The following is a 20,891-nucleotide window of genomic DNA, read 5'->3' as shown; positions in this document are numbered from 1 at the left end:
ACACTGAATAAATATGTACACAAACTGTCACATGTTATTACTGAAAACCCCATATCAAAAAGGAGACCCCCTAGGCATCCCAACAAACAGTAGCAGGGCCACCTACACCACCTTTTGCTAGGAAATTGACAGTTCATTCACAGGAAATGCATATTTCTTCCAGCCCTGTCAATTTCAATGCCCTGTGCACAGTGTCACTACCAACTGATATTGTATAGAGTTTATTGACCAACTGCTATCTACTGAAGATAGTAAGACCTTTACAACTATGTACCACACACACTATAGTACAACTACATATATCCTGTGCAGGCCATTCAACAATAAATACTACACATTACATGTATGTTAATGAAATATGAAAAATATTGATCTGTGCAGTATCATTAATGAGTGCTGGTATCCAAATGAGATTTACTATATTTGCTAATTAATCTATACAAAACAATATGATGCCATTAGACTGCTCAAGCTGATATACCTGTACTGTCTGGAATTCTGGACTTGTTTTTCTATTCAAAAAACAAATCAATTCTGTAGCCTATCTTTAACTGGATCATTGAACTATACTGGAGAATACAGTCTTCACCATGCCATGATTGCATGTTGCTAGTGAAGGTTAAAGTGTACATCTATATTATTTCATCAAGTGCTTGGTAATCTTTGTTCTTAGTGTGCATTCTTTCCTCACTAGAGTAAAATTACATTGTGCTGTGTGTGTGCATAATGTGAATTTTGCTACTTAATCCTGTACTAAGTGAAATAAACTTAGCCAATGAAACATGACCGTCTTTCTGCTTCGAATCAAGTGCAAGTCTATGCATAAGTTATCTTATCCTGGTTTTTATGTTGCTGTTGTTGGGTCTATTCTTTTTACAAATATTCTTATTATTTTACTATTATTATATTTTTTATCATTAATCATAATTATTATCATCATCCGGACCATCAGTTTCATGAATATATATATTTTTCTTCCTCCATGAGAAATCCTGGTACTCGCTGCCCATACTGTTTAGCTATCCATATATATACAGTCATAACACCTCATGGCTTATATGTATAGACATGTTCAAGCATGGTCAACTTAAAGAAACATTTCTAACTCTGGCCTGTCACCATGGTGTGTTGTGGACTGTAATACATTGTTTTTATGCAAGGTGACGTGCCAGATGAGATGCATATCAGTGAATGTGAATTTACAGAAGGGAACAAAACCAACATGTTTATTATGAAGAATTAAAATTTCTTTATTGCAAAAACACATTGATATCTACATCACCATTATCAAGTCATGTGCCTTCAATTCATCTTGTGAGTCACATGACCTGCATGACTGCTCCATAGAACAATCACACTCTGATGCTTGAAGTCCCATGGATGTGGTGACAAAATATAAAGTCTTTTTGTTGAGAGAACTAACTTTAAAAAAATTAATTTTACCTGCTTATCACTTCATCAGCACATTTTCAGAAAAACCCTATCAGTTGTTTAAAATGTCAGTGCATGGAGGTCCACAGTAACACTGTTCACTACATATGGTCCATGTTTGTTGGTGAAAACATGTAGGTGTGTGTGTGAGAGTTTGAATGTGTGGGGGATGTGTGCATTTGCATTTGAGTGTTTTGTAACATGATACACTTACCTATTAAGTAGTAACAGATGCAAACATCATCAAGAATCATCACATGGAAAAGAAGAAAAAAGAAGAAAGCACAAACATTAAATTAAAATAATATTCCAATAATTGTTCCAAAAAATGTTAAAAACAACAAATTAGTTCATTACATTTTATTACATTATAGAGATAATAGCGATTTGCTTTTTAGTGATTTGTGATCCATTCACACTTTCTGTACATTTTACCAATGCACACATATACCAGATCCAAGACTAGTCTAAAATATAAATTATACAATATATTTGCAAATCTGTTTATTTACTTTTTTGTACCAAAAATACAACTTGTTATGCTTTCTTTTGAAACAAAAATGTAAGTTATCGTCACCCTCATAACAAAACTGCCTAGTCATTTTTACATGTTTCTCATTTGCAATTTTGATTTTCTGAGTAATAAATAAATAATTAATCAAATTTCCATCCGCATTCTTCATTAACTTGTGTAATACATCAAAAGAGATGTATTCCACAAGTTCATGAAGAATGCGGCTGACAATTTGATTAATTATGGGTTTATTACTCAGAAAATCAAAATTGCAAATGAGAAACATGTAAGTATGACTTAGACAGTTTTGTTATGAGGGTGACGGAATATGCAACATAATAGTATTATATTCTTGACTGCTACGGTGTTTAAAATTGAGTTCCGACAATACTTATAAAAAGATCATACAACACGTTTACCTGCTTCTTTTGCCTTATTCCTGTATTTTTAGGTCATTTGAATTGTGTCCTTTGACCATAACCTTTGTAAATACTAAAGTTAATTTTTTATTACTTCTGTGGTCCGGGTACGCGCTGGTGAAGTGACAAGATCACCTGCTACTCGCCGCGCCGACGACCAATGAGTCAACCAGCTTGTTGCCAAGTACGTTGATCAGCCAATCAGCGTGATTTTATTTCTTCTGTGTCTACTCTTGTCTGCGCTTGGCGCACAGCTCGGACCACGGAAGTAATAAAAATAAACTTCACAGATGTGATTAATTCATCAATTTTATTCTTATACTATAGACATTGATGTGATATGAAAACCTATATTTTTTAATTCTGACATACACCTTCCATAACTGCTTAAATATATGAACCTAATTTATCAGCAACATGAAATATGTTGCCTTTTTCAAATCAATCAGCAAGCCTTTTACTGAATTCATGTCTACTGGCTAGCAGCATTGATCAGTCACTTTTGACACATTTGAATAAATTTTGCCTCAACATGAAATTCAATTTGCAGATGCATAATGAGGGCAATATATCATTAGCACCCAAAACTACTCAAGTTAGGTAATATGTATTATTACTGATATCTTAACTGCTATTTTTTTCAAAATATCTCAAGTTCTAATCTACCCGGAACATGGTATGTTTGCCACTTTTTGTAATACATTTAATTTTGCCTACAGAGGCAATTTATTATCAAGCTGCGACTTTAGAATGACTATGTCTCGTATCTTATGTGTTCCATATTTGTAGCACATATAGCCACCTGACATACTGCCAAACTCTTAAATTGAACTTTTTGGCTTCTTTCTTTCTGCGTAAAGGTGTCTTTAACACACATCTTGCACTAAAAGATTCAGCCATTAGCACCCAAATGAGCCTATAGATAAACCAGTCTTAATGAAAGTTGATTTTTGGCCTCTCTTTCATTCTTATATTTTTGAATTTAGGAGCAGGTGATTATTCTGTTATTCATTGATTTATTTTCCTACTCAAATAAAATCTGCCACATGGCCAGATGTATTCTACACATCCTATCTACAGTAGTACGTTTACAAGCACATACAACAAGAAACAAATAATGGTGTTTTTTGTTTTTGTTTTTTGCTTGTTTTTTTTTTTTTTTTTTTGTTTTTGTTTTTTTTTATTGCTTAGCTCCAGTAACATCATGATCTCTGAAACACACTCTCTAATTTGAATAGTCACCCAATACTAGTCACATATTTTCCCCAAAGCACCCACACACACACTTTTCTGACAAGTTATCTGACAGCAACATGATTTTATGACGCTATTTGGCACTAAATGTCATCGGCATTAAAAGACAATTGCACAATGATCTTTAGTGAGCATCAGTAAGAAGAAAAGATCATGGGTCATACTTTTCTCTTCTGGGAAAATTGTCTATGGAATGATTTGTTTGCCTTTCTTTCCCAGTCTTCCTTCATCAAACACATGTCACAGACACAATACTGAACAGAGGCTTACACACCAAGAACGATATACAATGACCGGCTTTGCACTTTTTATGATGAGGCTGAGACCATTGATACATTACACCATTAATGACTTTTTTAATTATTTAAATAACACCTGACTTTTGATATTTAAAGCTTGTATCTTCACGGAAATAAAATATAAAAGACAGTTGTGAAAATTTGTAATTTAGTAAAAACATGCTGAGAAATTAATTTCCTTTGCATTTAGCTAATGGAGGAAAATACAAAATATCAATTCCCTTCATGCAGAGGATGTTTTTATTTGTGAGCATAACAATACAACCACAAATAAGATGGGATATCTCTTCCTAATGATCTCAATGTTCCTAGCTTTTAATCAGAACCTCATGATATCACACTAGTCTAGTGACTAGGGCACAAACCATGCACAAACCCCCTGATCACTGAAGTCGTAAGACTGCCCCTTCCCTAGCAACCACTGACATATGCAGGCATATCTAGTACACCTCAAAAGGTATAGTTCATAATTTCAACATATGGTTTTTAAGATTACAACTTAATTGAGGAATACTCTGGACTCACAGGACTGAGCTAAATGTTCTAAGACGTGCAGCACAATTTAATTGCACACAAGGAATTATGTGTGTCAAAAACTATGCCTCAATGGAAACCTCTTCTGACCACAATATGTCACTTGGTCAACACTTAAGGTATGACAAACAACGACACAAATTGATTGAGTGAAAAAAGTAGGTCCTCATCTTACAGGGTGATGATTTTACTGTCATCAACCCACATTACTAATTTTATGACAAGAAGTCATTATGAATTATTCTCAAACTACAAAATATGCAACTTTTATGACAATTTTTCACAAGAATGGTTTTTTGATGCAAAAAGAATATCTAAAACTGGTGAAAAGCATGACGGAAAGAATTAAGAAATTGGCATTATCAAGATTGCTAAACAGATCTAACCTAATTCTAATCCCACACACACACCCCCACACCCCCTCTTGTACCCGCACACAAGGCATTTGTTTGGAGTAACCAATATTCTACATGAATCAAGACACACTTTAAACCAAAAACAACTTTTGGTTCACTGTTTTTCCTAGCAATATCACTATGAGGGAAAAAACAACAATTTCATTGCTTATTTACAGAACTATTTTGTTTAGCAGTCCAATAAATGTAAACTTATCTTGACTTCAAATTTTTAAGTTAGTTACGGACCTAAGAAAATAAGTATCCACATTCATTTCACATTATTATGACTAAATTTGCAATGACCTTGTGACACATTTTGCTCCCACAACAATCAAAATGACTGATATCAGCCTCATTTGCTTGTGTTCAGTCACAACTATCTTTATAAAACAAAGCATGAAGTGTAGGTATGACCCAACCTAGCAGGTTTGGTGTGTCCTCCTGGTGCCATGATCGCCTTTCCACTGCCAGTCACAGACTGAGTGTATGGCTACTGAGCTACAGGAATTGACTATGCATTACAATCACTCTCAACCCCCAAGTGATGTCTTGATGTCCTTCCTATCCTCATGAATTGCAACTGATATGATAGCGTTAACGGAGGCCACACTGCTAGTGTTTTAACAAGGGGAGAATCTCAACATTGGGTTATTGAAGGAAAAACACACTCGCCTTTTTAAGAGCAATGCTGTCAGCATTCGCAAAAATTTGCAAGCAAAGTTTCTAGTGAAGACCAAATTGGACAATGCAGAATCTCAACATTGGGTTACTGAAGGAAAAACATACTTGCCAATTTAAAAGCAATGCTGTCAGCAAATTCACACAAATTTGCAAGCAAAATTTCTAGTAAAGACAAAATTGCCCACAAAATTGGACAATGCAGACCTAAAAAGATACAACTGAAGAGCAACACACACATTTTGAAATACATAGCAAGCATTTCATTCATATGTATGAAAGCAGACTGAATAGAAGAGATTTAATCAAAATCAATATCTTCATTTTCTTCAAATGCTGCGATTACTCCTACATAATTACTGCTTTCTTCACCAAGGTCAAACATTTTAACCTAAACATAAAATTTCTTACAACAAAATCTGGCTGAAAGAACTAAAAATCATCAAATTGCAAGTTACACAAGAACTTAACATATAATTTGCCAAAGCAAACATTGGAATCTCTCAATATATAATCTGTCAAAATAGGAAAGCTTAAATTTTCACTGTATTACGTATATGGTCGACAACAATCTCGCCGTCTATTGAGATCAAATGACCTGACTACAGGCCACTTCAAACAAGACAAATTGACCTCATCAAGTGACACCTAGTGGATTTTTCCTTTACACATTCACCAATCATTTAGTCCAGAAATTATCACCTATATTTGACAGCATTCCTTCAGAACAACCTTACATCAACAATAACAATCAGTTATTTGACAATTCCTACAAAAGTTAATACTATAAATGTCAATGCCAAAATGCAAAACTAATACTTGCAAAAAACACAAGTGAGTGTTATTACTGCTAGAAGGGATGATCACGTGTTGAACAATTCCTAGCATTTGATCCACTTCTAACTGTCCACTCACTCTTGCAGTGTCCCATGCATCAACAAGCTTCTGTCGATATCTTAAGCTATATTATCTCACTGAGGATTTTGTAGGTTTTAAGTTGCATGTTAAGATAGACAATGAATTAGAGTAGAGGATAACGGCATAAAATCCTACATTTGGTGCGTTGCATGTGGAGATAAAAATTATGCATTTGATTGAAATCTCAGTATTTACCAGCATAAATGAAATTCATGGGATTTAATGGCTCAACATGTAAAACTGTCATCCACAGTACATGTAAAGTTCAAATGATTCAAAATCTAATGACTATAATTCAAACGGAATTGAAACACACTTAGCTTGACAAAACAAAATACAGTCTTTAAATTAATGAAGCAATTGCTTTAGTGCAGTATTGGCTTCCACTGCAGCTATCAATTGAGTCTCACCTCTTGTGGCCCGAAATGAACAAACCATCATATTATAATAAAGTAAATTGTGAAGCAAAATTGATACTAACTATTTGCAGACCAATCTAAACCTATTACTTTGCCGTATAAGAAACCATACACCTGCTACGTATACAAATATATACGCTGCAAAAATGCAATCAATTAGCACACTAAGCAAACACACCAAGCATGGATCCTCTACGGACTCTCTTATACTCATAATAAGCCGCACCGACAGGACAGGACAAGAAATTAGCACCTAAATCCTCGCATCCATTCACCATATTTCCCATCATGACCTTGAACTTTACTGCCAGTTGGCATGCATCTGAAGTACATTGCTGTATGCAATGTATAATTGTATTTTCACAACCGACTAATGGAAACAGCACCTGCTCTTAAGAAATTAAGCAAAGGGAGGTTTCCTACATCTCATATTTATGCCGCTGCTTATTGTGATATTGTATTGGGAGTTTAGGATGATACAAAGAGTGAAACACAATATCATTTATAGGTTTCGGAAGACATGACATTGCTAGTTAATGAGACAATATGTAATACTGATAATTATTTCCATGATGACAATCTGCACCAAAGAAGAGTCCAACCAATATGTGTATGGTGATGTTTTTAGTATGTGTTTTTTTTGGTGTTTTTTTTAGTATCCTGTACTAAACAACATGGGAAAACACACTCTTCATTTTATGATGTGTTATGTTGATTTTCCTTGCATTTCATTACATTCTGCATTTAACCAGCCTTGGCAACCAGCCTCAGCCTTTCGATGGGGCAAAAACTTGATAACTTTATACCATTTAAAAGGTAAAGAGCATCCATTTTTGTCCTCCAGAATTCTATCTGCAAATATTTTTCCAAGGGGGAATTCTGGGCATAAACAATGTTAATTCCTAGTTTTCTCTTTCGTAAACAAGCCTAACTAGAACCCATGGATGCTTGCGAGTTGGATATATGCACATGTGCTTGCGTGCTATTTTATCAAAGCATAAGTGATGTATACAGCAAAACATGATGGACTACTTTAAGTAAGTAGACATTTTCTTTCAATTGTTGATGGAAAAATGTTTTAAAATGTTAAGGAAATGGTAGTTTTTTTAGTCTAAAATGATTGTATTTTTAGTTGCGAAGGAAAATATCAGTGCATAGAATGTTGCATATACATGTATGTATGAACACAGGGTTCATTGAACTTCATTCATATATTTTTGTGAATAAAATTGTTTATCGTTTAGTCATGAAAATGTATGAATGAACTCCTAAATTGCATGAATTGAAAAGATTTTGTCAAAGCAAACTTGAATTCTGCATCAAATTTATGTCATGAATCATTAAAAATCACCCCATTTTAAATGGATTGAATCATTGAACAAACTACTCTAAAAGAAATTAAAATTGAACAAACCACTCTCAAAGAATCCATAGACATCTTCTTTTTCCAAAACATTAATTTATATTCAAGGTCTAATTCAGAAATAGCAAGTAGCGAGTAACTTTGGATGAAAATCAACAAAATTTGTCAATTTTAAACACTTTAATTTAAATGTTAAGTGCTGAGAGCATATGAAGTACCTTGAAGTAAGTTCAATAATGAACCTACGCAGCATTGACATATCTAAGACACATCACTTGGGGGCAAAACAGTTTCTTTAAGATATTAACGCAATTGCTGGGGCCCCACTTTTGACACCCTATAGAATTGTTAGACATACTTCGTGACAAAGTACTTGTCTAAGTTATTATTGCATGATTGCCATGTCTGACATACTCACACAACATTATAGATTCTGACAATTTCAGGCCGTTTAATCTGCATTTTATATGAGATAGTGTTACTGCTAGGTAGCCAGTACCTTTAAAGGGTCACTGTGCTGCACTTGTAAAGTGTAAACACAGATAAGCTTGCATCTCCTATGAACATGTGCACCTATCCTTCTAAGCGCTCTCCAGTAGCTCACCATAAATGTGTATAATCTTGGCTTGCACATTTTGATCAACTTCCCCAGATTGGACCAGTTGTTGTGGTTTACAATAATAAAGATCTACCAGTATTTTAACTTGCCCAAGTATTTTTTTTTTTTTTAGGGGTGTTGTTTTTTTTGTTGTTTTTTTTTTTTTGTTTTGTTAACTGCATACTCGTTCAACTTAATTTGTGTTTAAATTTAAATCACACTTTTTGATTTAACCATCCCCCCTATTTTTAGTTGTATTTTACTTTCAGAACTTCATAACTTTGGTTCTATAGCCTTATGAAGGCTAAAATGTACATCCGGGTAAGTAGCAGCTGTGTTATAACTTCTCTCTCTCTCTCTGTCAGGTGGCGCTGTGTAGCGCTGCTGTGGTCTTCACAAGAGTACGCCATCTCACTCGATCTGATGCCAAGTGCGTTGCACCTTGCATTCCCTGGTTAGAAACCAGCTTCACGTCATTAGTCCAAGATGTTGGTGGGCGTCCTCTTCCTCGTCGGCCTTCCATAGCCCCTTGCAAAATCTGTTTTTCTACACCTCCATGTTTCCTGACAATATGGCCAAAGTACTTCAGCTTTCTCTCCATTATGCCGCTTCTGATGGTTAGACTTGTACCAATCTTGTCGAGGATCCAGGAATTTGTTCTCCTGTCTTTCCATGTCACTCGTAGAAAGCCTCCTGTAACACCACATCTCAAAAGCATCTACTCTTTTCCTATCATTCTTGGTCATAGCCCAAGACTCGCATCCATAAGTGGCAATGGAAAACACAGTTGCACGCAAGTAGGCGTACCTTGAGGTCAATGGATAGGCCTCTGCTTTTCCATATGCTTGACATGCCCTGCACAGTTGTCCTTGCAATAGCCAGTCTTCTCTTAATTTCAGTTGTGCTGTCACCACTGTTGTTAATCATTGAACCCAGATATTCAAATTGCTTCACCTCCTCAATCTGCTGTCCATCTATCACAAACTCATCACTTTTCCGCTCTCTGTCTACAACCATTATTTTTGTCTTCTTTGTGTTCAGGAGAAGGTGTTTTTCTTCGCTGGCCTCTTTGATGCGCTTCAAAAGATCAATCAGCTCTACTCTGCTGCTACAAATAAGAGTGGTATCATCGGCGTACCTCAGGTTAGTAATTCTTGTACCGCCAAACTTCACTCCACCTTCAAACCCCTCCAAAGCTGTTCTCATTATGTCTTCAGAGTAGATGTTAAATAGGTTTGGTGATAGCACACAGCCCTGTCGTAAGCCTCTTCCAATCTTTGACCAATCTGTGTCTCCACTACTTGTTCTGACTGCCGATTCTTGGTCTTCATATAAGCAGCTGATCAGATCCACAAGATGACTTGGGAAACCCATCTTTTTCATAGTTTCCCACATCTGAGGGTGGCTAACACAGTCAAAAGCTTTACTGTAATCTATGAAGCACATGTAAAGAGGAAGTCTATGCTCTCTGCATTTCTCAATCACATTCCTGATATTGACAATTTGGTCCCTAGTACCCCTTCCTAACTTGCCCACTACCAATTGCCAAGAAGAACAAGGCCCAATTGGAACCCTCGGTTTGCACATTCTAATGAAGATGTTTACATTGATTGCAATTATTGCATATTGATAATTTTATTATCAGCAAAAAAGAGTTATCATCTTTTTATGTAAAATTATTTCAAGTGTTTATCTTCATCACTACTCTATTTTTTGCTCAATTATTTTATCTACCACTACATATGAATATCCACTTTCAATATCTTTTCAGTTGTTTTGATTTGCATTGTAACCTAGAGATCTGCATATTAAATATTCATTTGTATTCCCATTTATGTCAATATGTAAATAAAGGTGGAAACATGAGCTGAATATATTGTTCAAACAATAAAATGAAAGAAATTATTATTTATTATGCCAGCATGAAATCTCACCAATATAGTATCAAATAATAATGTAATTAAAGGCAATCTGTATGCAGCAAGGATAAATATTACACTTATAAAAATTAATGATTCTAGAGGGAGAGTAGTAGTTATCATATACAAACATTTTTTTCTGGCATACTCTCAACTTCATAAATACATCTACAAGTGGATCTGAGAGTTAAATAGCTCAGTATGCTTTCATATTTATAATGAACTTGTCTTCTGTGTATTTAAATAAAAATAAAACAAAGCAATGCGTCTTAATAATTCAGCTGGAAATGAACTGTAAATAATTCATGGCAATATTTGTCAGACTTGAGAGTAATAATTGGGTTAAATAATTTTGTAAAAAAGATCACATGGGTAGTTACATTAATGTGGTATGTTTTGGTTTCTAGTTTCGTCTTACGACAACACATGGAATGAGACCTCAAGACGTCGAACATAACCACAATTAGGGTTTTAAATTACATCAATTGACTGATTTTTTATTGAGCTACTATGCAATCATATTAAATCACATCAAAATAACATGTCTTGTACTGCAAATTACAGATAACTTAATACCAATTCAGATTTCTATGGGTATGGTGTTTAATAATACAACTGTGCTTTTTGGTTTGCTATATTTAGTGACTTTATACCCCAAGCCTTGATGATGGAGGGGTGCAAGAAAATGAAAACTTTTTGTTGTTTACAGAAAAAAACAGCAAACAAATATCTTAGTATTCATATTATTATTGAGAATAGAATAAACAAAGTCTTTAACTTGCTGGCTACTAAAAATAATAGAAACTGTCTTCTCAACTTGCTGTGCTGTCTACTGAAGATAACTGAAAACTGCTATGCTATCTACTGAAGATAGCAGATGTGTAATTAGATGTAACATGCTTGCTATACATTATTTAATTGCAATAGAAACCGTCTCCTCAACTTACTGTGCTGTCTACTGAAGATAGCTGAAAATGTTATACTTCTTTGTATGGCTTAAATGTTGTTGTGCTATCTACTGAAGATTGCAGATGTGTGATACAATATGCAACATGCATGTAGGCTATTCAACTTGCTGTGCTGCCTACTGAAGACAGCAGAAAATGTGACATTTCATCTTTTTTATGGCTTAAATGTTCTTGTGCTGTCTACTGAAGATAGCAAATATATAAACTATTGTTATCTTTACATGATAGCAGAAAATGTATTCAAAAATTACTGTGCTGTCTACTGAAGATTACAAATGTGTCAAACCACATTATTACTATCTTCACATGATAGCAAAAAATGTATCAAAAATTTACAATGCTGTCTACTGAAGATAACAAATGTGTCTTATATATATTCTTATCTTTAGAAGATAGCAGAAAATGTATCAAAAATTTACTATGCTGTCTACTGAAGATAACAAATGTACCAAACCACACAAATACTATCTTCACATGATAGCAGAAAATGTATCCAAAATTTACTGTGCTGTCTACTGAAGATAACAAATGTGTCAAACTACACTGTTTATCTTCAGGTGATAGCAGAAAATGTATCAAAAATTTACTATGCAGTTATGCTGTCTACTGAAGATAATAAATGTGCCAAACCACACTGTTATCTTCAGATGATAGCAGAAAATGTATAAAAATTTACTATGCTGTCTACTAAAGATAACAAATGAATAAACTAAACAAATACTATCTTCACATGATAGCAGAAAATGTATCCAAAATTTACTATGCTGTCTACTGAAGATTACAAATGTGTCAAACTACACTGTTATCTTCAGATGATAGCAGAAAATGTATCAAAAATTTACTATGCTGTCTACTAAAGATAACAAATGAATAAACTAAACAAATACTATCTTCACATGATAGCAGAAAATGTATCCAAAATTTACTATGCTGTCTACTGAAGATTACAAATGTAATCAAACTACACTGTTATCTTCAGATGATAGCAGAAAATGTATCAAAATTTACTATGCTGTCTACTAAAGATAACAAATGAATAAACTAAACAAATACTATCTTCACATGATAGCAGAAAATGTATCAAAAATTTACTATGCAGTTATGCTGTCTACTGAAGATAAAAATTGTGCCAAACCACACTGTTATCTTCAGATGATAGCAGAAAATGTATCAAAAATTTACTATGCTGTCTACTAAAGATAAACAAATGAATAAACTAAATTGTTATCTTCAGATGAGAGCAGAAAAACATATCCTACATGCAGTACTGTCTACTGAAGATGGCTGATGTGTAATAAGATACATAACATGCTTACTATAAAATATTAATTGCTTTATTCTGTATGCTAATTATAACAGTTTGTTGCACTTAGGTTGAATTATTTAATTATCAAGTCATATTGTATTCTGAACAGATATTGAAATGCAAATCACACAATGTTGGAATAACTATATGTATTACCCATTCCCATACAAAGGATACAATGCCTATTCTAAGAGATGCAGTAGTCATAATTTAGTGCAATCTCCGATGCTATCTTACCAAATCAATGTGCAACATCTCCTTTCATCTCCAGGTGTTCCATTCAAACTCTGCTATGTATCCAAGAGCTCTTACTATTGTCTTTATCAAAACAATTTTATCTAATCGTTGCAGAAGACATTTTATATTACACATCCTAATTATTAATCATAGTTGGAATAAAAACATCTGCTTACTATGATATTGATCAAAATTGAATAATTTTAATTTTCAATAAGCTCTTAGCTAATATGTGACGGCAATAAATCTTCTAAATATTATTTACATGTACAGGAACTCAAATTTCTTTGTGTAAGATATTCACACAAGTACAGTAAACCCATGGAATGAAATTATGATGAAATGTACAACTTTATAGTAAAATTTACACTTTATGCAGAAAAGCTATTATTTGCAGACAGTTAGTAAACCTGACTTGCAAAGCAAAGCAAACCAAAATCAGTTATAAAGTAGCAGCATATATTAAATACTATGCACAGTCACAGCCAGACAAAATATAATTTATCAAAATACCCATGGTACTTTTGAAAATGGCCTCATAAAAGATTTAACTCTAGCTATCACGGTTTCCAATTCACCCAAATTGAGCCACTGGGCAAATTGGCAAACTCTGATAAATATTGCAGGTTTATGTTATTATTTCATATTCTTAATAAGCGGTAGTAGCTAAGTCTTCTACCTCCGTCAACTATGAAGCAATTACATTCTATGACTTGGAGATTAACCAAGCTTTTCATGTTTGCTTTCATTCCTATTCATAAAAATAAGCCAGGGAGCAATATCCGAGTCAAATATTTTGAACATGAGGTATAATTTTAATATAATGTCTGATTGAATTGTGCTATTCTTTGGAATGTTATTGCATGGTGGCAGTAAAAATGCTAATAACCAGACATAGAAGTAATGAAAAAGAAGTTTATTGCATTTGGTACGAGTTCTGCACAAAAGCTTCTCTATACCGTTATTGTTAATATTGTGTGTGAGACAAGATTTATAAGCATTGATGTTAACAAAACTGACCCATGTCAAACATGATTTACATGTACAGTACATTATAGTTCTTTGACCAACGCACTTATGCACTATAGAATTCTATAAGGCCAAAAAAAAAAAAAGGTTTGTCTCAAAGCTTATGCAGCAGCTTGTAAAATCCCACGATTTGACAAAAAACAAATGCGGAAATTTTGTTTATTTTTTAGTTTTTTCAGAAAAAATCATGAAAATCAGACTTTTTTCTCAAAATACCATTTGTTTTTAAATTTCTTGTGAGCTTTAAGACAATTTTTTTTTTTTTTTGGCCTAACTAAAATTACACATTACTTTGGGACAAATTTACAATTACATTCAAATATTTCCCAGGTAACTGCTTTTTGTTCCTCTGAAACTATACCACATGAACTATAGATTACTGTGGCATTTTATTCAGTGTTCAATTTGTCATACTTTAATTATGAAATTTAATCAATGGTACTATACCGAATGTGTCTCACTTGCAGGTAAGCTTAAACCTGAAAATGCCATCCCAACAATTCTACAGATTATCATTTGTTTATAATCCCTGATATACTTAGTAAGAAACCTGCTAGCCATTTTAACAACCAGCTTTAGATTTATTTTTCAAATCCTTCTATCTCCTTGCAAGCATGTTAAACTGTGAGGTGGCTGTGATGAAATCAGCTTTATTGTTCTCATGGTAGATCCTGGTATACGCACACCCATGTAACACAATTTACCAAATTGAATGCATGCACCCTCCAGTGTAAGAAGTCTGTCTATAAATAAACATATTACATTTAGCTATAATATTACGCGATACCATTAATCACCAAATATTGATGAGCGGGTTTAAAATCAAAAGGAATGGCTGAATGGCAAGACTGTGAAATTATTTTCCACCATTAAAGCATGGAAGCGTTGATTAATACCTGCGTAAGTAATAACCCACTGTATACATTTCGTACATGAAAACTTCACCAATATTGATTAATACGGGTCTGCAAGTAAGTGAGTTGTATACAGAAGCTAATAAATGGTCATTATAATTAGGGGAGTGCATTACAGCAGCGTCTGACTTTCTTGTTCAATTTGTGACTGAAAAGAGTTTTAAATTAATTTGCTCTTGCTCGACGGTGTTTTCACATAAGGTTAATGAAATATGTATGTTGTTTATGACAAAATTTTGTATGGGTATGGTAGTTCAGTTACCAACTCACAATGAATTATAGGTAAAATAACCTGATTCCAATGCTAAAAGCAAATGAACCAAAATTGAACTGCAATATTTCACATATAATGGGCTATTCCATTTAAAATCCACACTACCCATGTGGAAGATTTAGCTTAAGTCTTCCACAGAGGGAGTATGAGTTTTCATTAGAACAGATAATTGGGTAACTTCCATTTGAAATACTCACTCCAGTTGTGGAAGATATATAAGTAAAGCCATAATACAGAGGGAGTGTGAGTTTCAAAATAATTAACCCTGACCAATTACATTTGAAAAACATACTCCCCCGGTGGAAAATATTTCCAAAATCTTCCACAGGGGTAGTGTGGATTTCAACTGGAATAGCCCAATGTAGAAGAATGCATCACAACTTTTATTATACCACCAAGTTGAATTTTTTCAATGTATTTGCAATGAAAAGAGAGAAATAAAGGACATCATGTCAAACGAAATTGCAATACAATTTAATGGTCCATAAATCGGCAGTAAGAATTGTGCTTAGTGCTAAAACAAGCCTAAGCAACACTTCAGGCGATGAGACACTTCAAAACGTAAATTTCCACAGTGTGCATAAAAACATGGCAAGCAATTAGATATCTCATGCGCTGTTACAAGACAAAACACGGTGGACATTTGTATTGTTGATGCAGCAATTTTATAGATTTATATCTGGCTATTTGCACAAACCTTGAGTAAACAGTGGAATATTTAGCATTGCACTTGTAGACTAGAGGAATACAACGCTCTGTTACGATTTAAGGACTTTGCTTCGTCATCATATTGCACATATAATTTGCATCGTACATCTAATGCAAGGTGGTTAGGACATTTCAATGGCAATCAACTTTTTTTAACTTCTTTTTTCTTTTCTTTTTACTACATGCATTTGCTGGTGTTTCCACAGAACATTAATATAACAAAAGATTGTTTGACCCTAATAGAGGTGACAGTGATTGTAAATGAAACATAAAATCCCAGGAATATTTGATCTAAGTACATTCCCATGGCTGACTATGGGAAGATTGTGTTATTATATCCAAAATCTAGTCCAACATTTTAACCCACAATGCATTCTGTTCTGATTATCAAACTTACTTATTATCAAAGAATGCAGTCATTATTCCTGAACACTGATTTAGATATTACATAATTTGCTCATGCTAGGTTTGTAAAGCATTGTTTTATATACAGACCATTTTGTTGTTGATCTATATACGTACATGTATTATTTATAGTACCAATTTTTTTAAAGTTTTCTGCTACAGAATAAATCATGTCACCCAGAATTAGCATTTTATTTAACAATAAGCCAAATCGGTGTTGGAAGTTTGCAATGCATTGTAGGACAGTTTTTGCAGTTTTGGGACACTTTGTCCTTTGACCTTTCAGAAAATTCAGAAATATTGGGTTTTTGTACGGATGATGAGAGTTTTCTACCATTCTCCACCTGACTGACAGCGAATCTGAATAATTGCTTCGACTGCCAAGTGAACGACAGTTCATCATATGCAAAGAATATTGCATAGCCAAAATCATAGACATATTTTTACAATCTGTAAAACTACTTATGCATTCCATGCATTGCCATGGTCAACATTTCTAACTCGCCTAATACATATTCACCCAAAATCATGATTGATGAGCAAAATATGAAATTGAGAAATGTGTACATAGTCTATACATAACTTCCAAAGGTAATATATATTCTAAACTTGTCTGTGAAAACTTTTGCTAAACTAAGACCCGGTTCCCAGGTTTAGTCATATTATTTGCAGATTTAAGATCATCTTACCGCAGAGTGCAATGGGCCTGGTTGACTTATTCTGCATTGCAATGCATTTCATCAATATTCAGCTTTGTGAAACTTACCTTGAATTTACTTTTCCTTACTCTTAATGTTTAGAAACCTGATGAGCCTCTTTAAGAAAATCAACACTAGTGTGGAATATAAAGCTGCTGCAATGGCTTGAAAATGCAGTTTTTCGTACAATCTTTGCTTGCATATACATGGTTTCCTTGACTTTGCATAACAGGTGCATTACACACTGCAACCTGCTGCACACATTGGACTATTCCAGTTGAAATACATACGCCCCTCATGGAAGACATGACCTTAATCTCCCACACAGGGGTGCAGATTTCAAATGAAGTCACCCATTCAGGCAACCAATTTGAAATTTGCATTCCCCGTGTGGAAGATTAAGGTCATGTCTTCCATAAGGGGGTGTATGGATTTCAACTGGAATAACCCATTTTTAGAGCAAACGACACTGAATGGGTGACTCCATTTGAAATTCACACTCCCTGTGTGGAAGATTCAGGTCATGTCTTCCGTCAGAGGGTGTACGGATTTCAACTGGAATACCTCATTTTACCAGATGTAGCCTACTCAAAGAGATTGACTTAAAAGAGTACAGACTCTGCCATGTTTGCATGTCACTCATGGAGGCACAAATATAGTGTACCTATGGATAATTTTGTCATGCGATTGCCAACTTGCTAACGTTCAAAGTGTAAAGCGTCGTACCAATAACTTAAGCTAGGCACTAATTGTGCAAAGCTTTGTATCAGTCAAACTTAAAGATGATAACCATTGTTTGATTTTGGTAAATTGCCGAAATGAGCAGGCATGAGACTGCACTTTCCTAAAAAAAATATGAAAAAATGAAAATGAGCCTGAAATTGGGCAAAAAGCACCAAAACAGGCTGAAGTTACGGAAATTTTAACTAAAAAAAATTGAATTAAATTTTAAAACTGAAAAAAATTCTCATGCCTGTATGAGACCGGTACATTATTTTGGCCCCATGCTTGACAATCTAACATGGTGAATTCACCACAGTGTTACGCAAGGTGGCTATATTCCACGTCTAGACTCTTAAGTTTAATCTCTTCAAGCCTTTATATATGCCCTAGGAACAAAACTTACTTTGGCTTCTTTGCAGAATCTTCATCCTCCATCACTCCTTCCTTCTCCATCAACATCTTGCGGAAAGATTCCACTTTTCTTTTAATTTCATCCTCTGTGGATCTGGAGAGAACAAAAAAAGAGAATTCAATTAATGACGGTAGGCTTAACAAAAAGTTAAACGGACACAGATCTACATAAAAAAGTCCATTAACTTACAAACACAATTGTGACCAAAGTACATTACATTCATCTGCTTTGTAGATAATGCTTGACCTTTATAGCCATGTTCATTTTGTCACCTTTTCTATGGTTTCAATCGGCTAGCCACATAGGTCATTTATATTTCATCACAGTCCTCGCTGTTTTTATCTCCAAGATAGTAATTGAACTGCATTGTTGAAAAACATCTTGAGACGCCAAGAAAATATACAGTGCCCAATCCTTTCTGCATCATTTTGCAAAATAGTGTGAGAGTATAGAAATACTGAAGTGGCATGCTGATCGGATCGTGGGGGGGGGTGCTTAAGTATTTATGGTATAAGGGGAAGTGCCGCTCTAGTAGAGGGTTGCTTTTTGCAAGAAAACACTAAACATAGCTCCCGATTTGTGGAAAAAAAACCTAAACATGGATCCAGATTTGGAAAAAAAATGGTCAAAAACTGTGAAATCAGCTGTGTTTTAGGTAAAAAATGCCTACACATGGGTCCCGATTTGATACAAATTGTCAAAAACTGTCAAAGCAGCCGTTTTTAAGGTAAAAAATACCCAAACATTGGTAGGGTTTTCCGAGTTCCAGCGGCACACCCCTGTCCAAATGTAATTCAAATCCCCCCTACCCTGTCCCCCTCCTGGGTGCCATTGGCTGATTGAGTAACATCTGAAATACTGGAATATCATTTAGTTGATTCATCAAATAAAAACAAATTTAAATACATCCGACTTTATAATACATCAAGTGGTACTGTGTGAAACGCAATTTAATGTAGCCATAACACAACAGAGTGAACGGACAAGACGGGACAGGAAAATGGGAAGAGGTCCGATTTTAGAATGCAGGAGGAAAACCGGAGTACCTGGGGTGAAACCTGCAAGGACAGTCGGTCATGGATTAACAACCATGTTCACTTACGTCACTGTAAAGGTGAGAGGCGCATGAGTTGACCACATCAATAGCTTATTAAAATTCATCAAATTGAACTTACATAAAACGACCTCTTATCACAATCTATGCACTGATTTTTATACATTTATCATAACTTATATAAGCAGTGACAAATAGGCAGTGATTTTGAATGATTTGGTAGTGGTCAGTTCTTATTTTTAGGCAGCGAAGCCAGCTCAAACAATACCCCTGTCCTTCACTTTGTTCGTACATAACAAACGCTTGATAAAACACGGCACAAACTTTGAGATGTGTAGTGTGTGAGACGTATGCAGTGACAACGTTTGTCGTGCATGGACCGTCACGGTGGATTTGATGATTTGTTGCTATGATTTCGAAAAGGCTCTGCTCCCAGGCTCTGTTATAGTGTGTGATCTGTGCATGCTTTACGTGCACAATAGCTATGTTACCATTGGTTTGATCACATATTTACGGGATGGCAGGGGTCACATTGCTCGTATCGATAAGTCTGTATGCGTCCTATAATAAATTTGAACTTGAGTAAAAAAAACGGTAAAACGAAGCACAGGAATAAATTGCATCGACGAAATAATAAAAGGAGAGATATAAACAGATGAAAGAAAAATGGAGAATGAAAGAAAGGAAGAGAGTAAAAAAGATAAGAGAAAACGGAGAGAGACAGGGACCATAAACAGATGGACCCCTGTTCCGTCGAACATATTCATGACCCCCTCTCCTTTTGAAGAAAATGACAGCCTGTTGACCACTGCTTTCAAGATTTTATTGAGCTTGTTCCACTCCAATAAACAACGTAACTCAAGGTTGCCATCAGATAAAGCAACAAGCGGAATTCCATTTACAACGAGTATGCGCTCGCCATCTCGGAAGGGCAATTGGCAAATCAAATGAACAGCCAAAACTGTATAATCACACACTGGATGCTAATTGCACACAAATCTTGTAGAAGGAATTCTGTGTTTCATTTTGGTAGTGTGGGGGGAAATTCCATTTTCAATATTATGAATGCATAATGAAGGTAACCTTTACAATGGAAAGAATCTCAATTCCCTAAGTGTACCCTGATGTGATTAACAAGCTAAAGTTATACCTGCTTTTCCATATTTACCTTGAAGTGAAAAACTAATTTTGACTATACATGTAGATCTTTACTTAACATCTTCACTGTGATTTTCAAGTGAAAGTCCTTGACTGAGATGCCGTGAAAAAACATGCTAATGGGGTTGTTTGTTTCTTTGCACTGCATGTTGAATGGGATGTGACATTTTATGAAACAACGCAAGCTGAAAGCAAAACAAAATGTACATCCAATACTACCTTTTAATGGAAATTGCTTGCAGAGTGAAATTAACCAAATAT

At 34.6% G+C, this 20,891-nt stretch overlaps 1 protein-coding gene across 5 annotated transcripts in view; it reads right to left on the bottom strand.

Moving 5' to 3' along the window:
* Positions 1 to 20,891, bottom strand: part of LOC140155158 (uncharacterized) — a 231,930-nt gene that overhangs the window by 187,237 nt on the left and 23,802 nt on the right. For all 5 annotated transcript variants that reach the window (XM_072177883.1, XM_072177886.1, XM_072177884.1 and 2 more), the window contains exon 3: positions 18,410 to 18,511. In XM_072177883.1, the coding sequence (XP_072033984.1) occupies positions 18,410 to 18,511 (102 nt within the window). The remainder of the gene's footprint in view (positions 1 to 18,409; positions 18,512 to 20,891) is intronic.

This window comes from Amphiura filiformis, chromosome 6, assembly GCF_039555335.1.
Source record: "Amphiura filiformis chromosome 6, Afil_fr2py, whole genome shotgun sequence".
NCBI classification, from domain to species: domain Eukaryota; kingdom Metazoa; phylum Echinodermata; class Ophiuroidea; order Amphilepidida; family Amphiuridae; genus Amphiura; species Amphiura filiformis.
Note: the sequence above shows the minus strand (reverse complement) of the source record. Positions and strands in the feature narration are given on the sequence as shown.